This window comes from Eschscholzia californica, unplaced genomic scaffold (assembly GCF_041429995.1).
Source record: "Eschscholzia californica isolate CP2 unplaced genomic scaffold, dmEscCali1.0.p SCAF_3, whole genome shotgun sequence".
Classification (NCBI taxonomy): domain Eukaryota; kingdom Viridiplantae; phylum Streptophyta; class Magnoliopsida; order Ranunculales; family Papaveraceae; genus Eschscholzia; species Eschscholzia californica.
The window spans coordinates 60,369,439-60,387,159 of record NW_028238420.1 but is presented as its reverse complement, the minus strand read 5'-3'; the positions used below and the strand labels follow the sequence as shown (position 1 = coordinate 60,387,159).

Here is a 17,721-nt window from a genome sequence, read left to right as displayed (position 1 = left end):
GTTGGAATTTTAGGAAAAAAATACTAAGATTCATTTTCTTAAAATCACTTTAGAAGATAAAGAAATACACCTAAAATGATAAAAATTAAATAGTTTAGAGAAAGTGTAACGGAGCAAAAACAAAGGTTGATTTAGCAATATTGCTCTTAACCTCACAAAAGAACTAAAAAAGTCACTTTTGACTGACCTGGGAGTCGAACCTGTGTCCCCTGCGCGAAACTTGGGTAGCTAACCAGCGAAGCCAGCATCAACTCAATGTTTAGCAACCGGTCTTTAGTTATATATCTATTTATTTCTAGCCTTCTTAAAAAGTGGGACCTTTGGTGGTGGGGGCCCAGTGCGGGCGCCCTGCCCGCACCCCCCACCACACGGCCCTGACCACAAGCATTAAATACATTTCATTCTGTTAGGCTATTATTATGATTTTATAGTTGCTGTTTAGATAAGATTGAAGTGTTTGCACTACATTCTACCTGCTTATGCTTCTTGGTAATGTATTTGAGACATATTGTAGTTGTAATTTTTTTACACAAGACTGATAATAAATGGCACAAAAAGCAGAATTTATTAAAGAAAATACTATTTATCTCATCAAATTTAGAAAAAATTATTATTAAAACAAAATATGATTGGTTTATGAAATTAATCACATATTTGACTGGTAATGTTCGTTTTGTCTTTCACTAGAGATAATAGCATTTGCATCTTATCATTACGAGAGAAAAACTTGTCTCCTTCTCTCTACGTTTTTGAGTAAAGAACGCAATCACTTTTTTGCAAATTTCCCCAGAGTCTCTCACTCTCTCTCTCTCTTATAACTCGTTACAAAAATACGAAAATAACTAAAAATGATAGTATTCCAAAAATATAAACTAGAGTACTATAGTCTAGACTGTGCTCTAAATATAAGGTGAATGGGCAGTGAATTGATCAAATTTTGAGGACCATTCGGAAATTATTCAAAATATTGAGGCCGTTAATGAATTATCTTGAATTTGACGGGTATTTTTGTTACGAAGAACTCGCCGATTTTTCCTAGTTACCGACGAGTAACATAACGGACAAAATAACACCTTTTTCTTTATTGTTTTACAACGATATTCTCATCATTAACAGATAATTAAATAATTTAAATATACAAACCAAAAAATCAGAATTTATTAATCAACTACTTAATTCCCAAAATTCTCCTCCTCATTGATCAGAATTACTATAAAACCATCTAACCTTCTTCCACACTCCTTTCTCTATAATTTGTTAGAAAACTCCAGCAGGACAAACTCGTTAATTCACAATGATAAAGGGCTGTAATGGTAATTTCGTCATTTATAATCAAATTTTAAAGAATTTAATCAAACTATTTTTTTCTCTCTCTACACTTTTGCATATATATAACAGAGAAAGACGTGAGAGCTATCTGCACCTATAATTAACTCTCCTGTTTCTTCTACCTAGAAATCAATTCTAGGGTTTCTTTTGCTCTTAAATTATCCCATCTTCATTTTCTTGAGCTATAATGGGAGAAGAGGAATTGAACAAGGTTGAAACTGAACAAGTAGTAACAGCACTGCCACCGCCACCACCACCACCAGCAGCGACCGAAGTTCCAAAGGAAGTCTCAGATGAGAAAACAAAAACTGTAATTCCATCTCCTGAAGAAAAAGTTGATGATTCTAAAGCTCTTGTTCCTGTTGAAAGTAAGTTTTTTTTTTTTACTTTTCATTTTAAGCTTAAACGAGATAATAATAATAATTATAGTGATTCTTTCAATTCTTCTTTGTTTTGTTTATGTTTGAATTTCAATTAATTATCTGCATATGTTTGAATTTTAGAACTAATTTATAGGTTGGTTAGTCTGTAATTTCTTGGAAAACCCTAACAGATTTAGAGAAAATCTTCCGCGGATCTAGATTTTTTGCTTCTATTTCTTCGAAGGTGTTTATGATCTGAAGTTGGTATAAATGCACAATTGATTTTCATTTTTAAGAGGTACTTGATGAGTACTTTTTTTTAGCACAATTTTCATACTTTCAGTACATCAATATTGAAAATTGATTGAAATTTTATTTTGGGGAATTGTGGTGAATTTCTGGTTTTAGATGTTTCTGAATTTGAATATATATTCATGTTTCTTAGGGCAATTTTATTTATATAAATTCAGGATCTTTATGGATTTTTATTTTACTCTCTAGTTTGTTGAAGCTGTCCTTTTGATGATTCATATTTGTCCAAAAAGGGTTGTTTTTCTCTAGTTTAACTTCACTATTGTCATTATTTCTCTTATCTTTAAGTGCAATAATAGAGTGGTAGAAATCATATGGATGTTTCCACACAACATTTAACCCCTTCTCTTAGATGTTTTCCGCCATAACTTGATGTTGTTGTTTGTGAGTCGACGAAAGTTTCTATAAATATCCTATCGGTCCAATTGGTCCTAAACGGTATATTGAGATATATTGGGTGGAACAAGTAAATAGTAAAAACACAATTATCGGGCCATCAAAAATTTAAATGATTGTTTAGCTTTTATTTTTTCTTCTATTGGTCTTACTTTTTGTGGACAATATAATTCATTTGCTTTATCTTATACACTCTATTAGATAAGTAGACCCAAGTTCATTTTTTCATCTTATGAGTATTATTGTCGGCATCCAAGCCATTTGTACTTCAGGGAGTCCCGTTTGGAATTTGAACTAAGAATTTCCATTACCCTATTCATTTTTTTTGGAACTTTTCTTTTCCGGGAATTCCATCATCCGATTCCTTCTTTGAGCCATCCTTGGAAATAGTTTCACATACCAGCCAATTCGAGCCCATTTTACCATGTGCAACCCCTGATGTAGTTATAGGCAACCTCCTCTTTTCTTTGGCTTTAAATATCAGGCTTCTTAATTTGTTACTGTCGATTGAGTATGGGGTCCTTTTAGTGATGTGGTGGCTGCCTCGTTTGAAGCCTTACTGGCGCAAGTAAGATGCCCTCTTCGGGGAGCCTGTAGAATTTTCCTTTATCATAATGTGCTCAAGAATTAGCAGTTCAAACTCCTGTATCGGTTTGATAAATATGGTCTTAATATGCATTGTTTGATTTCAGTATATTGTATTGGATATCTAACCATTTCTACCTATCTGCATATTAACAGAAGTTGAAGAGCCTTTACCAGAGAAAAGTTCTGGTGGATCGCTTGATCGAGGTACTTCAATTATTTCCTTCTCTAGCCAGCCTAATATAAGTTATTGTTTCTTATGAATGACTTAACCTTTTTTTCTTTAGATATTGTTCTTGCTCGGGTTGAGACGGAGAAGAGGCTATCTTTAATCAAAGCATGGGAAGAAAGCGAAAAGACAAAAGCCGAGAACAAGTAAGGAAATTTAGACTCCAAGCTGCCACTTTTTTAGTGTAATTTTTGTCAGTGTTATCATACTTACCGAATATGAGTTAATCATTCAACATTCAATCCGGTTGGCTAATCATAAACACTTTTTGTCAGTGTTATCATACTTACCGAATGAGTTATAATAATCATGTCTTTTTTTTTCATTCAACAAACAAATGTTCTGATATGTTGGTTTTCTTGTACTCTTTGTTTTCTAATTGGTTATGATATATAAACAGAGTCCGGGAGTTAAAAAACTAACCATGTTGAAACCATTGAACAGGGCTATCAAAAAGTTCTCTTACATTGAATCATGGGAGAACTCTAAGAAAGCAGCTATTGAATCCCACTTGAAACAAATGGAGGTTAGCACTACTTAAACGATCTAAATTTACCTCCATCTTTTGTTTTTTGTTTTTTTGTCTTCGCTTGATGCAATTTTTGACAATTGTCTTATGATGTAACACCCCTCTCTACACCCGCCACAATTTGTCCGATTTTCGGGTCAAGTTTTGCATGGTATGGGGGTTTCTGCATCCGAATCTGCCCTAGAAGACCCAAGTTCACCGACCAGCCTAGCTGCCTAGACCAAAACCAAGCCAAACCCCCTAACTGATACGTACATAAGACCTTTATATAGCCCTTATCTGAAAGGTTCTCCTAAGCAATGTGGGACTACTGCTACGTGTTTCTGAACCATTTGACCCTTAGCGTATAAATCTGTTTTCATCTAAAACAGGAAAAACTAGAGAAGAAGAAAGCGGATAATATTGAGAAAATGAAGAACAAAATCGCTGCACTACATATGGAAGCAGAAGAAAAGAGGGCAATGATCGAAGCCAAGCGAGGTGAAGATCTTCTAAAAGCAGAAGAAATGGCAGCAAAATATAGAGCAACTGGGCATGCCCCAAAGAAGGGTTTTGGTTGCTTTTAAACTTCTATATCTTCTACTTATGAAGTTCAGAAAAAAAACCCAAAACAAAAACACAAAAATATGATTCTCTGTTTTCGGATGTTTTTCGTAAAAGCTACTCCTATGTGTTATTGAAGTTGTGATGCTTATGTTTGGTGATATTATTATGTGTGTATAGGTGGGTTTTGTTTTTTTGAGTTGTATATAGAAACTAGAATTTGGGGGTTTTGTGAAGTCTTGTATGTTATTTTTTCATCAAGGTGATGTTAAGTGTTTTATGTTTTAGTAAATTAAATTTGAATTGAGATTTTAATTGGATGATTTATTTATTTATTTTATTCATTTCTAAAGATATTTCAAATCTGCAAATGTTTGCCACAAGGTATAAAGGTAACACATCACAAGTTTGGATGGACACTATAACCGCTTACTACAACACAAAATAGTGGACGAACATACTACATTTAGATTGCTTAACATAGACTGTTCTAGGTACTACTTATAAATAATGTGTCAGCAAACATAAATTGCAAAAAACTAAAAACAATGAATGAGAAAGATACCGGATAGCTTCACAAAGTTGAAAGATGAAGAGAAAAAATCACCGCTACAGTTATAAAGAAATTTTATACTTATTAACTAATTTTGTTTGAAATTATGATTATATTTGTCATTGTCATATTAGGTGAAAGATAAAAATGTTACCCTTAGCACTTGTGAAGTGCAAGAAGGTACAACTTAGAACTTACTTTTGTACACTAAGCTACATCCCGGAAGCGATATTCACTTATTAAGTGAAAAAGAAACGAAGTAAAATTAGCCAACCACACTTTTTTTTTTTGTTGAAATAGCAAACCACACACTTGATGAAAATGACTTGATAAATACAAAAATCATACACCCTCTAAGTAAACAAACAGAGGTAAATAGATAAGATAATTCTTTGAAGTCAACTAAGAAGCTGAATGACAACCATAAAATCTGGCAGATGAAGAAAAGGCTACAACGGTAAACCTAAAACCAGACAAAAGTAGGAAGTATTCTTTTAGGCTAAAATATCATCTTAAAACATAATCCTGGACCATAAGATCAACTTAGAACTTGTAAAAGGTAAAAGAGACAGAGGGAGAGGGAGAGAGAGAGAGAGAGTTAAACCATAAAAACAGATTCAAATTCTCTAGGATCTAAGAAAGTCATCCTTTTAAAGCTTCATCTGATAACCCTCCTTCATAGGTTTTTACCATTATGAAAAATCTACAGACTTAATGAGTTATAGAGCTCGATCAACACCAAGGAACAGTGTCTACCCAAAATGCATTACCACTTACTACCATTACCAAGTCTTCTCGAAATGTTTACAAATCAAATCCATCATCATGAATGAAGCACCTTATCCTAGAAAGTGAAAACGTAACAGATATGAGATGATAGACTATTTACGGAAAAAAAAAAAAAATAACAAATTTTTTTTTTTTACCTCCGACAGACATATTTAAGCTACAAATAGAGCCCAATACCGACATCCCACTAACATTACAATCCCGACCAAGTGTCCTTAAAAGACAACATGAAAGCCGAATCTTTACCGACACCAAAGTACACAGTACCTTGGACGAAGCTTAAGACAAAATCAAAATTCAAAATCTGTTGTCTCAAACCTAAAACCAACATCCTAAGATAGAACACTAGCTGAGTTGGTATTATAGATGTGAGTCGGCCAAAAGATTTTCCAGGGGATCAGGGTCATATTTACTTTAAATATAACAACTCCTAGTGGTATTATGACCAAGACAAGTGTGAGACACTATCATTTACTTACGATTAAAGAATTTCAATAAAATATTTAGGGTTTACTTTAAAATCGATATGTTCACTTAGAGCAGTAGAGGGATCTTCTCTTTTACTCACCATTGTTACGACAGAGCACGAGTTGAACTGTACCACAGGTCACCTGCAGTAAATAGCCTGGTCAATTTGGGGTGGAATTTGTTTAATTTCAGTCCCAAGTTCTTGCTCAATCCTATACCTGTTCAATCATCATGAAAATAAAATGTAAACAAGATAGTATAAAACAAAGGCTATATTCTGGAAAAGAGCAAGGATCCAAGACGCATACAAGTTAAAGCGGTCCTCATATGTGATCAAATTCACTGCTAACCCTAGATGTCCAAACCTTCCTGATCGACCAACCTGAATTTAAAGATCATAGAGATCAGGAAAAAAGAGACAAACTGGATGCCTGTATTTAGTTGGAAAATCGATGATTTAAGCATTTTACCCTGTGGAGATAAGTCTCAGAGTTCTTGGGGAAATCAAAGTTAATAACGACATTTACTGCTTGAATGTCTATACCTCTTGTGAATAAATCTGTCAAAATGGAAAAGCCAAAAGAAAAATAGATATCATAGTTCATTTTCCAATTATTAAGTAGCTAGCTATCAAACATAAAATAATCAGAACAGGAACCAATAATTGTTAGTCTTCTGCTGTCTTTTTGTGAATACAAATTAATGTCTAAGAAAAACATAAACAGCAGTCATTTGCCTAGTGTGAAATGAGAACTTACTCAGTTACTCTACCATTAATTTCATGCAGTAATGCATACAAACCAAAGTGGCTATATCCTAGACGTAGTGATAATTCAAAGCATCTTGCTAGAACTATAGGAAGTATACCTTCAATATTTTTCCTCATAAAACAGTCAACATTGATAAATAAAGCGGTATAACTGCTCTAGTTAAATAGCTAAGGAGGCGAGCTATGAGCCTACAATCCCGTGTACCCCAAAATTGCAATAGGGCGACCACAAGCCAAGTTTGGAGAGTCAGCTCACTCCACTCCCTTTCTCTTCCTCCTTTTCCAATGTATAAGATTTGTATATGGTGGCTAAGTCTCTCCTGAAGAGACTACCCTGTGACTGGGTGCCCCTCCCAGTTGAATCTGGACCTAGACTCCCAAACCCAATTGATTATGACGGCAGACAGGAAACGGTTAAGTATTATAGGTTACTAGCACCTTAGGATTGAAATCTGGAATAATGACAATAATGTTACCGCTTCTGTGTACTGATGTTACTAATAGTGGAAATAAAGATTGTTAACAAGTCATGGTTATGTTCCAACGCTAAAAGCCACGAGGCCGTCAACATGATAAATTGTTAACTGATCAAACATCTGCGACCTCAATGTTGATGTAGAAATCTCTAAAAGAACCATAATAATCCATTGAGAGAGGCAGATGATAAATAATACCAATGATACATTCTTCTACATAGGGATAGACAAAAGATCATAATACTCTACCACATGTCAATCTACCTAGCTCACAATTAATGATTCACAAGCAATTGGATCTTGTATGTTCAGAGTAGTTTCATAAATAGAAATAAAAGTGCAGCCATCTACCTTAGCTTAAGCCTCACAATATAGATGAATTTATGAGAAACACAAGCACACATACCCGTACAAACAAGATTCCTACAAGCACCATTACGAAAGTCGTGAAAGACTCGGTTGCGATGATCTTGCAACATTTTTGCGTGAATGTAGAAGCAGGAATACCCAAGCTCTGTGATTTTCTTTGCCAATAGTTCCACGCGGTTAACAGAGTTGCAAAATATAATTGACTGATTTATTTGAAGCTATAAGAAGACCGCAGCGAAAAAAATCAACAATTAAATTGGTTAGAAATTACTAATATAGAAATGCTTATCACTGAACTCATATTCTACTACAGTACTACCTATAGAAAACAAATGAGTTTAGCATGAAAATTGATGTTTTACCTTCGAGAAAAGAGTGTTTAGGCAATGAACCTTCTGTCTTTCTTCTACAAAAGCATAGTATTGTGTTATACCCTTTAGTGTTAGCTCGTCCATGAGATTAATGACATATGGCTTTTGAAGATATCTATCTTTGAAATCCTTAACAGTCACCGGAAATGTTGCAGAAAACAGCAAAATTTGCCGACTTCCAGGTAGAAAACGAATTAGTTGCTCCACAGAAGGTTGAAACTCTGGAGACAAAAGTTTGTCTGCCTGGGAAATAGAAAATAGCCACATCTCGTAACTGTTAAAAAAATCTATATTGAATAGAGTTAAGGAAAAAATAATTAGAGACGACCAAAACATAATAGAATGAAGATAGATATAAAGTTAAACTTGTCAAAAGATGGTTTTCACCACCTCTAATAATATAGTTACAGAAAACAATATCAGATTTAAGATTAAGAATATAGTGAGACCGGTATTATGCAGAATTGCAAACAAATAGTTTCTAATGTACAAACTGCAAGAGGGAAGGGACGGGGGGGAGAACATTTAATTCTATTTCTTTTAACGCAAATCTAAAGCAGGACACTGTCAGAGATGCTCTTCTTTACGCATCACAAGCCCAAAACCAAAAAATGTTGAAAATCGCTTTGACGTGAAAGTAGAAAAAAATTGAACTATAAAAAGACAGTGATGGTATAAGATTAAATTCTATTACGAAATAAAAAAGAGAAACACGAAATTGTAGAAGACGATGATAATAATATAATAATCAGCGAGAAACTAAAGAATGAAATATAAAATAAGATGTTTATGAGGTTGAATTAACAAGAAACAAGAATTACCGACCAGTCGTTGGTATCAGAATTCAAATCAATGAGATTTTTCGAAGTGTACTTACTCACAACCAAGTGACCAATTCACCAATACAGGGAGATATTAAAAGTACATCGGCTTTGTTCATTTACTAAAACATAGGATCATTTGGTTATATACCTCATCCATAACAATCATTGAGCAATCTTTCAGGATGCAGACGCCCTTTTTTGCAAGATCGAGTATCCTGCCGGGAGTCCCAACAAGTAAATGGACTGGTTGATACAATCGCATGATATCATCCTTCAGACTGGTTCCTCCAGTAGTGACCATGACTTGAATCTTCAAATGCTTTCCAAGCTCCTTACAGACTTGTGATGTTTGTAGTGCCAATTCTCGAGTTGGAACAAGTATGACAACTGTATTTAAAATCATGAAGGTAATTCAATACATAACAGAAAACAAGATCATTGATAGGTTGGACAAAAAACCAGTTTACTTCCACATTAGAGTCAGGATTCGGAGTTCAAGGCAAAAACGTAAATCAAACAAAATAACAAGGTGAAATAATTAGAAAAACTATTTCTACAAGTAGCTTAGAAACTACCCTATATCAGTCTATAAATCAGATTAGATGGTTATTGATTATACTATTACAGTATAACAACCCATATCTCTCCTTAACTCCCTCACGGTGCACATCGAAATACTGTAAACTACATTCTCTACGACTACGAGTGAATATAACTCCATATAAAGTTATAAATATTAGCAACCAGGTGGTGGATATCTGAACCTTGAATCACATTGTTATCTTGATCAATTTTTTCCAATGCAGGAATACAGAATGCAGCTGTCTTTCCGGTCCCATTTTTCGCTCTAGCAAGAATATCGCTACCAGTTAAAGCAATTGGAATGCTTTCTTCCTGGATGGGAGAAGGCCTTTCAAAACCCTTCTCATATATTCCCATAAGCAGCTCTCGTTTCAGAAAATAGTCTTCAAATTCATTTCCTTTAGTAGCAGTCACATCCTGGAACAAATACATATGATTAGAGCATTACAATTACTTACAACAAAGCCATATAAGCAGACCATATCTATTAAAATAAGTATAATTAAAGTCCACTAAACTAAACTGAGGAGAGGATATCCAATATACTACAACAAATTACAGTGAAGAATTAAAAGGACATGCAAAGTAAAAGGCCACAAAGTTATCGACGATAAAATCATCATTGGTGTAACAAAATTCCTAGATAAAACTTGGAAAATTGGTTCTCCAAAATATCCCCAGGTAATTCAACACTACTTTCAGCATATGGCAGTCATACTAAAGACAGCCATATATGTCTAAAAATTAATGAAAAGCGTGTTACATAACCATTAGCACTTATACCTCTGTCCTGTAACGGGTATCACTTGGTGGTATCTTTAGTCGTGCCTTCCAATCTTGAGAACTGAGAGGAAATAAAGAAAAGTCAATTATTGAGGAAAAACGATTTTGAGCAACAAACAAACAACACACTCATGCCATGACTATAATATATAAGAGGTTACTGGTCTCTCTCTCTCTCTCTACATAGACACAGATAAACAAATGGCCCGTGGTGGTATTCCAACCGAGAAACCATGTTGGGGAACTAAAGAGTATCCCTCTGTCAGCACCAGTTAAGCAAGTCTCTTTTTCCATGTTCAGATATTCACTTCGGTGAAGTTGTTCTCCTCGCTTGAATGACTAATTTTTCGCCATTTAAGATAATTGAACCATAGGCACAGCAAGTCAAATGTTAAAACCCATAAACCATAAATATACCGATGGAGAAGAACAGGAAAATAGGAAGCACATAAATTATAAATACACGATATAACACCCACACAAACACTACATTGAGCTTTTAGGTTGTCAATTTTGTTACGACGAGGAAAACCACAAATACACAAACTGGATATATTACACTTCCTAAATTTGTTACTCTGTCCATGCAATAAATGTCAACGTTTAGGTGTTCTGGAATCCTTCGAATCAATGTGGTTCACAGGGTTACCAAATAAGTACTGGTTAGTGGTTACCAACCATAAAACGCCGGGTAGGTGAATCAACACAGTTTCCTAAGGTTAAGACCCAGAATTGTAGTTTCACGTAATCTTGCCTCCTACCCGACGACATTAATTTTAGGTCTAATTCAAAGTGTTTCATATTTTGTAATTGTCAAGAGTTCAAACTTAGATTTCCAAGTCACGAGTTCAATTGTAAACAAGGATCTCTCTTGTCATTTATCCACTGATAATACAGTATGAAACAACCAAATGACTTTTGGGTTTTCCCCAAACACCAAAATGAACAGAAACATTCAGAATAGAAACTGTACCTTGAATCAATGGTTTCCGATTGAACTGCTTTGTCAACTTCATTAACACTGGAATCATTCCCCATCGGATTCCTTCTCAGCCACTGTTGTTGTTGCTGTTGCTGATGAAACTGCTGCTGATTTTGCACAGGATTCCTCTGCACATATTGTTGCTGAGGGTTTCTAGGTTGAAAATTAGGGTTTGAGTTAACATACCCACCCCGACCATTACCGATCCCAGGAGGATACCTTCCTCTCGGATTCATCACAAAAATCAAGTAAATAAAAAAAAAACCTTCGCTTATACAAAAGAAAGGGAAAATACACAAAAATCGGAATCAACCTAACAAATCTAATAACCGACTGAGATCGGAAGAAATGTTCGAATCAGAGAATTTACAAAGAAATAAAAGGCATATTTTCACAGAGACCTTTAAAGCCCTAAAAATGAAAAGAAACTGAAAACGGAATAACGAAGATCTGAAGAAAAATTAGAGAGAGAGAAAGAGTCGATTTGAAAGACTAAGAACAGAGAGAGCCCTCGTGGGTGTACATGGCGGGAGGATGATTTTTTGTGCCCTAATCTGAGAGAAAATGTTGTTTTCGATTCTGTTTTCATTTCGGGAGTAGGGCAGAAGGTAGATAATGTCATAATGGTGTACATTACACAAAGGCCCTTTTATTTACATAAATTGCTTATTGGTCCTCAGGGTAACATAATATGGATGGAAATGAAATATAGAGTTGTAACTTAACGGTTGTGTATCACTCCTAAATCCAGAAGGTCGTGTGTCTCCTATGACTATTATAACCATAAAAAAATCTACTGGTGTAAAGAGGAATAGAACTCTCAAACATGGTGAAAAAACCACTTCAAAGATGACCTCCCTCTCACGGCATGGTTGAGATCTCCGTCTAACTTTTCTCTCGACAACATAAGAAAATATAGGAAGATAAGGTTCTACCTACTTAGAGTCTAGAGATAAGGTAATTTCTCGAGACAGTGCTAGTTTATTGGTTGTTTGTATGGCATTGTACTAGACATCGTACTACGAAGTTTTGTTACTGTATGCTGGTTTGAAGTCACGAGACACGTAGTTTATCGTCGAGTTATTCCATGTAAGATATAGGTATTAAGTAAAATACATGCATTTCTAGTCTTGATGGGTTGTTTAAGTTTCTAGCAATGCGTTCAATGTTCTTTACGATGGCTTTAGTTTTTAAGGTATCATCAAAATTTTATTTTGTGTTTCAAGGAAGGTATGCTTATGATGTATCAAGAAAATACTTTCTCTTCTCAACAAAAAAATAAATAAAAATACTTTCTTAGAAAAGGGTAGGGTAGGGATTTAGAAAGACAGTCAAGAGATGAAAATCACATCCCAAAAATAAAATATCGGGATGGTCAGAATAGAAAACTACTAAGTTGTATAATGCCCTCATTTTGTTGTGCAACAATGCTACTTGCTCTGAACGGTCTGACAAAACAAATTTTGTATATGACATCACCGTGGCGTAACCACTTTGTCTTGTTTGATTTGTTCAGACTATGTTTTGTTAGGCGAAATGGCATTTTCCTTTGATGTGCGTTTAGGAATGAGAAGGGGTTGGATTGGGCATGATGTAGACACATTTGCCCTCAAGTCGGACACAAAAGTACCCTGACGGACTAGTCACGGAGGCAGCTCAACCAGGTAAATCAAAAAATTGGGCGTCATTGCTCATCCAAGCCCACCCAAAAGGTCGAGTACTTCGAGTTAAAAGCTTTTCAAGTCGGGCAAATCGTAAATTTTGGGTGCCCCTAAGGAAATAGGCTGCAACCCAAAATGAATCTCAGATAGGAGAAGTCCAAAGGCCTGCCCCTTACAATCCCCCATAAACTGTTTGTTTAGGTAGCCACCGTTTGGGAAATTAATAATGGGAAATTTTACATGCACTCAACATTTTACCGGGGCCTGGACCCATAATTTCATCGGCCCAGATGGTCAGTCCTATTCGTTCAAGGAAGTTGCGAGTGGTCTCGAGCTGCGGGATTTTCCCTCACTTTTCCTTTCACCATTTTGCTATGAACACTCCTTTTCCTCGTAAATATTACTCGCAACCCCTGAAATGTTGCACCTATTTTATCAAAAAAAGATGTTAACTAATTACTACACTATTGGACATGACTTGCATTGTGATATAGGCTTTTTATGGTATCGTAGTCGATGAGGGCTTGTCTTTAATTAAGAGTACGTTATATTACTACATAACTTAGGGGACCATCCGGGGTATCGGTGGTCATAGGGACTAACTCTAGCAGTCGAAGCCTTTCCGTTGGGGTCTTGAGAACTCATACAAAGAACAAAACCTTATGCTTGTTGGACTAGGAGTTGGGTGGTATACAAGGACAATACCAACATAAGCCCAAAGCTGCTAGGTTAACAACTTAACATTATAACCAAAGTATTCATGTTTTCTTCTTCCTTACAAGTTTTATGAGCACCTAGCCCGAATGGTCAACAGACATATTTAGTTTGACAAAATGGGAAGAAATAATATAATGCAGTAGACGCATTTGATTTTTTATGATAAATCACAATGCCTAATAAGCAATGTCATAACCTCATGATTCTCACTTGCACAACGTCTTATTACAACGACCATGCATTCTTTTTACCGAGTGAAAATATAAAAAAAAAAAGAATTCGACCAAAATCAAATTTACACCAAATAAATTTCTAGACAAGAAATATTAGAGAAACTTATGATAAATCACAATGCCTAATAAGCAATGCCAATTGTTTTTTTTTGATGAGAGAAGCAATGCCAATTGTTGACAAAAAAAAAATCGTATAAACAAATATATTTTACTTCTTTTCCTCAAATGGGTTCTTTTGGTTTGTTTGGTAACCGATAAGAATTCTAGGATTCTTCATTCCTTCATTTAAAATCCTTTGGTTTGTTTGTCAATAATATTTGGATTCTTACAAAATAAGATTCTAATGAAAATAATATCCTTCAAATTCATGAATAATATTCCAAAAACAAAATCTAATCCAAATATTGTCTCTAGGTAACTGAAATTTCATGAAACCTATTTTTTTTCACGAAAATTTAAAAAATAGTTATTTCTTTCTACAAAATAATTATTTTAAAAATATTATTTTTTTCAAAATCATTATTTTTTCAAAAATCATTATTTTTTTCAAAAATCATTATTTTTTCAAAAATCATTATTTTTTTCAAAAATCATTATTTTTTCAAAAATCATTATTTTTTTCAAAAATCATTATTTTTTCAAAAATCATTATTTTTTTCAAAAATTATTATTTTTTTTCAAAAATCATTATTTTTTTCAAAAAATAGTTATTCCTTCCACAAAATATTATTCTTCAAAAATATAGTGATTTTTTTTTCAAAAATAATGATTTTTGAAAAAAATAATGATTTTTGGAAAAAAAAATGATTTTTGGAAAAAATAATGATTTTTGAAAAAAATAATGATTTTTGGAAAAAATAATGATTTTTGAAAAAAATAATGATTTTTGGAAAAAATAATGATTTTTGAAAAAAACAATGATTTTTAATGATTTAAAAAAAAAATAATGATTTTCGAAAAAAATAATGATTTTTTTAAAAAATAATTATTTTGTAGAAAGGAAATAATTTTTTTTTGATTTTAAGTTTGAAATTTAGGTTTATTAGGAGTAATTCAAAATCCTAGCAAATCCTAGGGGGTAGGGTGGGATTTTGGTCCAATACAAATTTTGAAATTAGGAATCCTTAGGATTCAAGAGTCCTGGGATTCTTGGTAGCCAAACAGACCAAGGATTCATGATTCCTACCAAATCCCACTTTTGATAGGAATCCTACTTCGGAATCCTGCAACCAAACACACTAAGGTAATACTGTGAGTGAAATAAGAGTAGTAGAAAAACAAAATAATAAAAAGAAAACTTTTCTTCAAATTGTGGAAAATTATTTTTGTTAGCAGGGCCAATAACATTGACTAGGTTTGTGTTTCTTAACTCTAATCGAATAATTATTTTTCTAAAGTTGGTGTGGACTTATAGAAGCCAAAATTTTAACATATTTTCTCCAAGTTATCCCAAGACTCCAAGGCGGCTTCTAATTTTATAATAGAGTGCAACCATTTCAATTGTCAAACCTATTAAGTTTTATATATACCACCTTACCTACCATTTATGTTATTTTTAGTGATTTAGTCAATTTACAAATTATTTGCTAAGCTTATGCCAAACCGAAAAGGGGTTAGAAGACCTCATTCAAGTAAAAGAAATAAAATTACATAAGAAAATAGTACCATATGGAGAAAATTATGTACGAAGTAGTTGAAGATCTACATCAGAGTATTTAGACAATTGAAAAAAGTTTTACGTTATGAGTAGGAAATAATACTACGTCAGAGAAAGGTAGGAGGGTGATCACTGTCATGGTGAACTTTTGAGATGTTCGACTAAATCATACTTGTCTTGATCCAAGTATGTGACAAGATAGAAACGGAATAGACCTGCTTAGTCAAACTTAACATAACACCAGAGGTCTACACAAATATGTATCCGTCCTATATAACCTTAAATAGACATGAATATGTATAGACAAGTGAATTAGGAGGGAAAATAAACAAAAATGACTTCCATTCTCCAAACCAATTGTTTTCCCAAAGGAGAGAGGTATATGAGGTCTACATGGGATTGCATATTTATACACTTAACAATTTCTTAAAAAATATACAATTAGAAAGAGCTCTCTAAGTCACAATTAAACATGAGCAATTCCACGTCAGGTGAGAGGAATAACGTCATCATTGTGAGTTGTGACAAAAAGCTTTTTTATCTATTCGACTGACGCATGCTAGTCTTTATCCAAAACCACGACAAAATAGTATCAAACTAAACCCAAGTCAAACTTTATATTACACCAAACGCTTATGCAAATACATATCTAGTCGCGCTAGGAGGAGAGGAGATTCAAGTTTTTTTTTTAACACTACAAATGATTCCAATGTACATCAAATTTGACTAATTACAAGTAGATATTTACAATTTAAGAGTAGATGGGAGTGGTGTAAATGAGGTGTAAGAAATAACATAGAGAGAAATTGTAAGAAATAACTACCATATCTCACACAACCTTGAGTGAACTTATTCTCTCAATTCTCAATACAATAATTCATTATTAATTTCATCCATGGAACCAAAATCAAAGAAACTAGTTTCATGAAATTTTGGTTCCAATTTTGTATGTAACCTACTGTTGGTAGAACCATTATGTGACCAATGATCGAATTCAAAGGCGAATTGGTCTTCCTCTTGTAACAAATCTTCATTAAACCCACTAAGAACGCTTGAGCTAGAACTCGAAATGGTTCCAGAATTTGAACCATTTTGACTATGGAATTGGTCCATGGATAACCATTCAGAAAACAGAACCTTAGGGATGAGATTTTGTTTTGGTTCTTTAATTGGGTTCAACCCCACTGGATTGAATTGATCAAATTCTAATGTAATCCCTTCAATTTGTTGTAAGGATTTGTAAGAACCAGAACTAGAAATTCCGGTACTAAAAGAATTAGTCTTGGATGGACTAATTGGTTCTGAAATAGAACTGAAAATTCTGTTATTGATGAGTTGGGGTTGATTTAATCCTTCAACTTTCATTACTTTCTTCTTCAAATATGAATTCCAATAGTTCTTGATTTCATTATCAGTTCTTCCAGGCAAATGGTGAGCTATTTGAGACCACCTAATCAAGTTTAATTTGATAATAAAATTTGATTAGTGTAATGATTAACTCATCAAACTTAATTTGTATTAATAAGTCAACCAACTACTAGTATAATTTTCTTTAATCATGTTTACCGGTTACCCAAACTCCGATGAAGGGTCAAGATCATCTCATCTTCTTGATCATTAAACAAACCTCGCTTTAATCCTGGTCTTAAGTAATTAATCCACCGTAATCTACAACTTTTTCCGTTCCGTTGTAGACCTATAACAAAATTTAAAGACATTATAATCAACTAAATGGAGTAATTTTTAAGTAAAACCGAAGAGAAATAAAAAATCCTAATTAAGTTCTAACAATGTGTGCAATGAGTAATAATTTAGCTTTTCGAACTTACCTGTTTTTATGGGTATGGAACTCCAGCAACCGTGACCATGTTGGATGATAAAATTCTTTAGCCGTTGATCTTCTTCGGGCGACCATAAACCTTTTTTCTGCTTCATTTTTGGCTTATCCAACGAACTAAAACCCATTTTGATTACCGAAATTTCACCTCAATGGAGTTTGGAAAACATCCAAAAATATAATGGATTTAAGAGATAAAGACTTGATAGGGGGGAGAAGATGGAAAGTGAAGGTATTTGAAGGAGAGATTGGTAGATTAAATAATAATTAATTTTGATTAGAATACTAATTATTAGGTGAATAAAATAATTATTGAAGAGTTGAAGAAGAGAAACTTTGAAGTCTTTTAATCAAGTTCCACATTA

At 33.8% G+C, this 17,721-nt stretch overlaps 3 protein-coding genes across 4 annotated transcripts; 1 reads left to right on the top strand and 2 right to left on the bottom strand.

The window, feature by feature from the left end:
• Window positions 1-1,360: 1,360 nt before the first annotated feature.
• Window positions 1,361-4,600, top strand: LOC147552696 (remorin-like). The gene is made up of 5 exons (XM_086672331.1): window positions 1,361-1,697; window positions 3,141-3,191; window positions 3,272-3,359; window positions 3,658-3,739; window positions 4,114-4,600. The coding sequence occupies exons 1-5, from the start codon at window positions 1,517-1,519 to the stop codon at window positions 4,306-4,308; spliced, it is 597 nt and encodes a 198-aa protein (XP_086528457.1). The 5' UTR covers window positions 1,361-1,516; the 3' UTR covers window positions 4,309-4,600.
• A 596-nt stretch (window positions 4,601-5,196) lies between these two features.
• LOC147552695 (DEAD-box ATP-dependent RNA helicase 8-like) lies at window positions 5,197-11,881 on the bottom strand. Of its 2 annotated transcripts, none has more exons than XR_015238812.1 (10): window positions 11,243-11,854; window positions 10,270-10,330; window positions 9,669-9,903; window positions 9,053-9,291; window positions 8,072-8,323; window positions 7,070-7,927; window positions 6,566-7,015; window positions 6,404-6,477; window positions 6,196-6,313; window positions 5,197-5,682 (listed from the first exon to the last, which is right to left on the bottom strand). XR_015238812.1 is itself a non-coding variant. In XM_086672329.1 (10 exons), exons 1-9 carry the CDS (start codon window positions 11,485-11,487, stop codon window positions 6,235-6,237), a joined length of 1,455 nt encoding a protein of 484 aa, XP_086528455.1. In that variant the 5' UTR covers window positions 11,488-11,881; the 3' UTR covers window positions 5,197-5,682; window positions 6,196-6,234. The 2 variants fall into 2 exon arrangements, 1 of the variants encoding a protein (XP_086528455.1); XM_086672329.1 differs by having other exon boundaries at window positions 6,566-6,654; window positions 7,747-7,927; window positions 11,243-11,881.
• A 4,352-nt stretch (window positions 11,882-16,233) lies between these two features.
• LOC147552694 (transcription factor LAF1-like) lies at window positions 16,234-17,516 on the bottom strand. Its single transcript, XM_086670635.1, has 3 exons — window positions 17,349-17,516; window positions 17,086-17,215; window positions 16,234-16,969 (listed from the first exon to the last, which is right to left on the bottom strand). Exons 1-3 carry the CDS (start codon window positions 17,482-17,484, stop codon window positions 16,384-16,386), a joined length of 852 nt encoding a protein of 283 aa, XP_086526761.1. The 5' UTR covers window positions 17,485-17,516; the 3' UTR covers window positions 16,234-16,383.
• Window positions 17,517-17,721: the final 205 nt, after the last annotated feature.

Excerpts from the sequence above, each read along its gene's own strand:
- LOC147552694 (XM_086670635.1), bottom strand. The coding sequence starts at position 17,484 with ATGGGTTTTAGTTCGTTGGATAAGCCAAAAATGAAGCAGAAAAAAGGT. Across the intron at positions 17,216-17,348 it reads TTCCATACCCATAAAAACAG|GTCTACAACGGAACGGAAAA; the intron begins GTAAGTTCGAAA and ends ATTTTGTTATAG. Across the intron at positions 16,970-17,085 it reads CATCGGAGTTTGGGTAACCG|GTGGTCTCAAATAGCTCACC; the intron begins GTAAACATGATT and ends AAACTTGATTAG.
- LOC147552695 (XM_086672329.1), bottom strand. The coding sequence starts at position 11,487 with ATGAATCCGAGAGGAAGGTATCCTCCTGGGATCGGTAATGGTCGGGGT. Across the intron at positions 10,331-11,242 it reads TCGGAAACCATTGATTCAAG|TTCTCAAGATTGGAAGGCAC; the intron begins GTACAGTTTCTA and ends ATTTCCTCTCAG. Across the intron at positions 6,478-6,565 it reads CTGAGACTTATCTCCACAGG|GTTGGTCGATCAGGAAGGTT; the intron begins GTAAAATGCTTA and ends CTTTAAATTCAG.
- LOC147552696 (XM_086672331.1), top strand. The coding sequence starts at position 1,517 with ATGGGAGAAGAGGAATTGAACAAGGTTGAAACTGAACAAGTAGTAACA. Across the intron at positions 3,360-3,657 it reads AAGACAAAAGCCGAGAACAA|GGCTATCAAAAAGTTCTCTT; the intron begins GTAAGGAAATTT and ends ACCATTGAACAG. Across the intron at positions 3,740-4,113 it reads CCCACTTGAAACAAATGGAG|GAAAAACTAGAGAAGAAGAA; the intron begins GTTAGCACTACT and ends CATCTAAAACAG.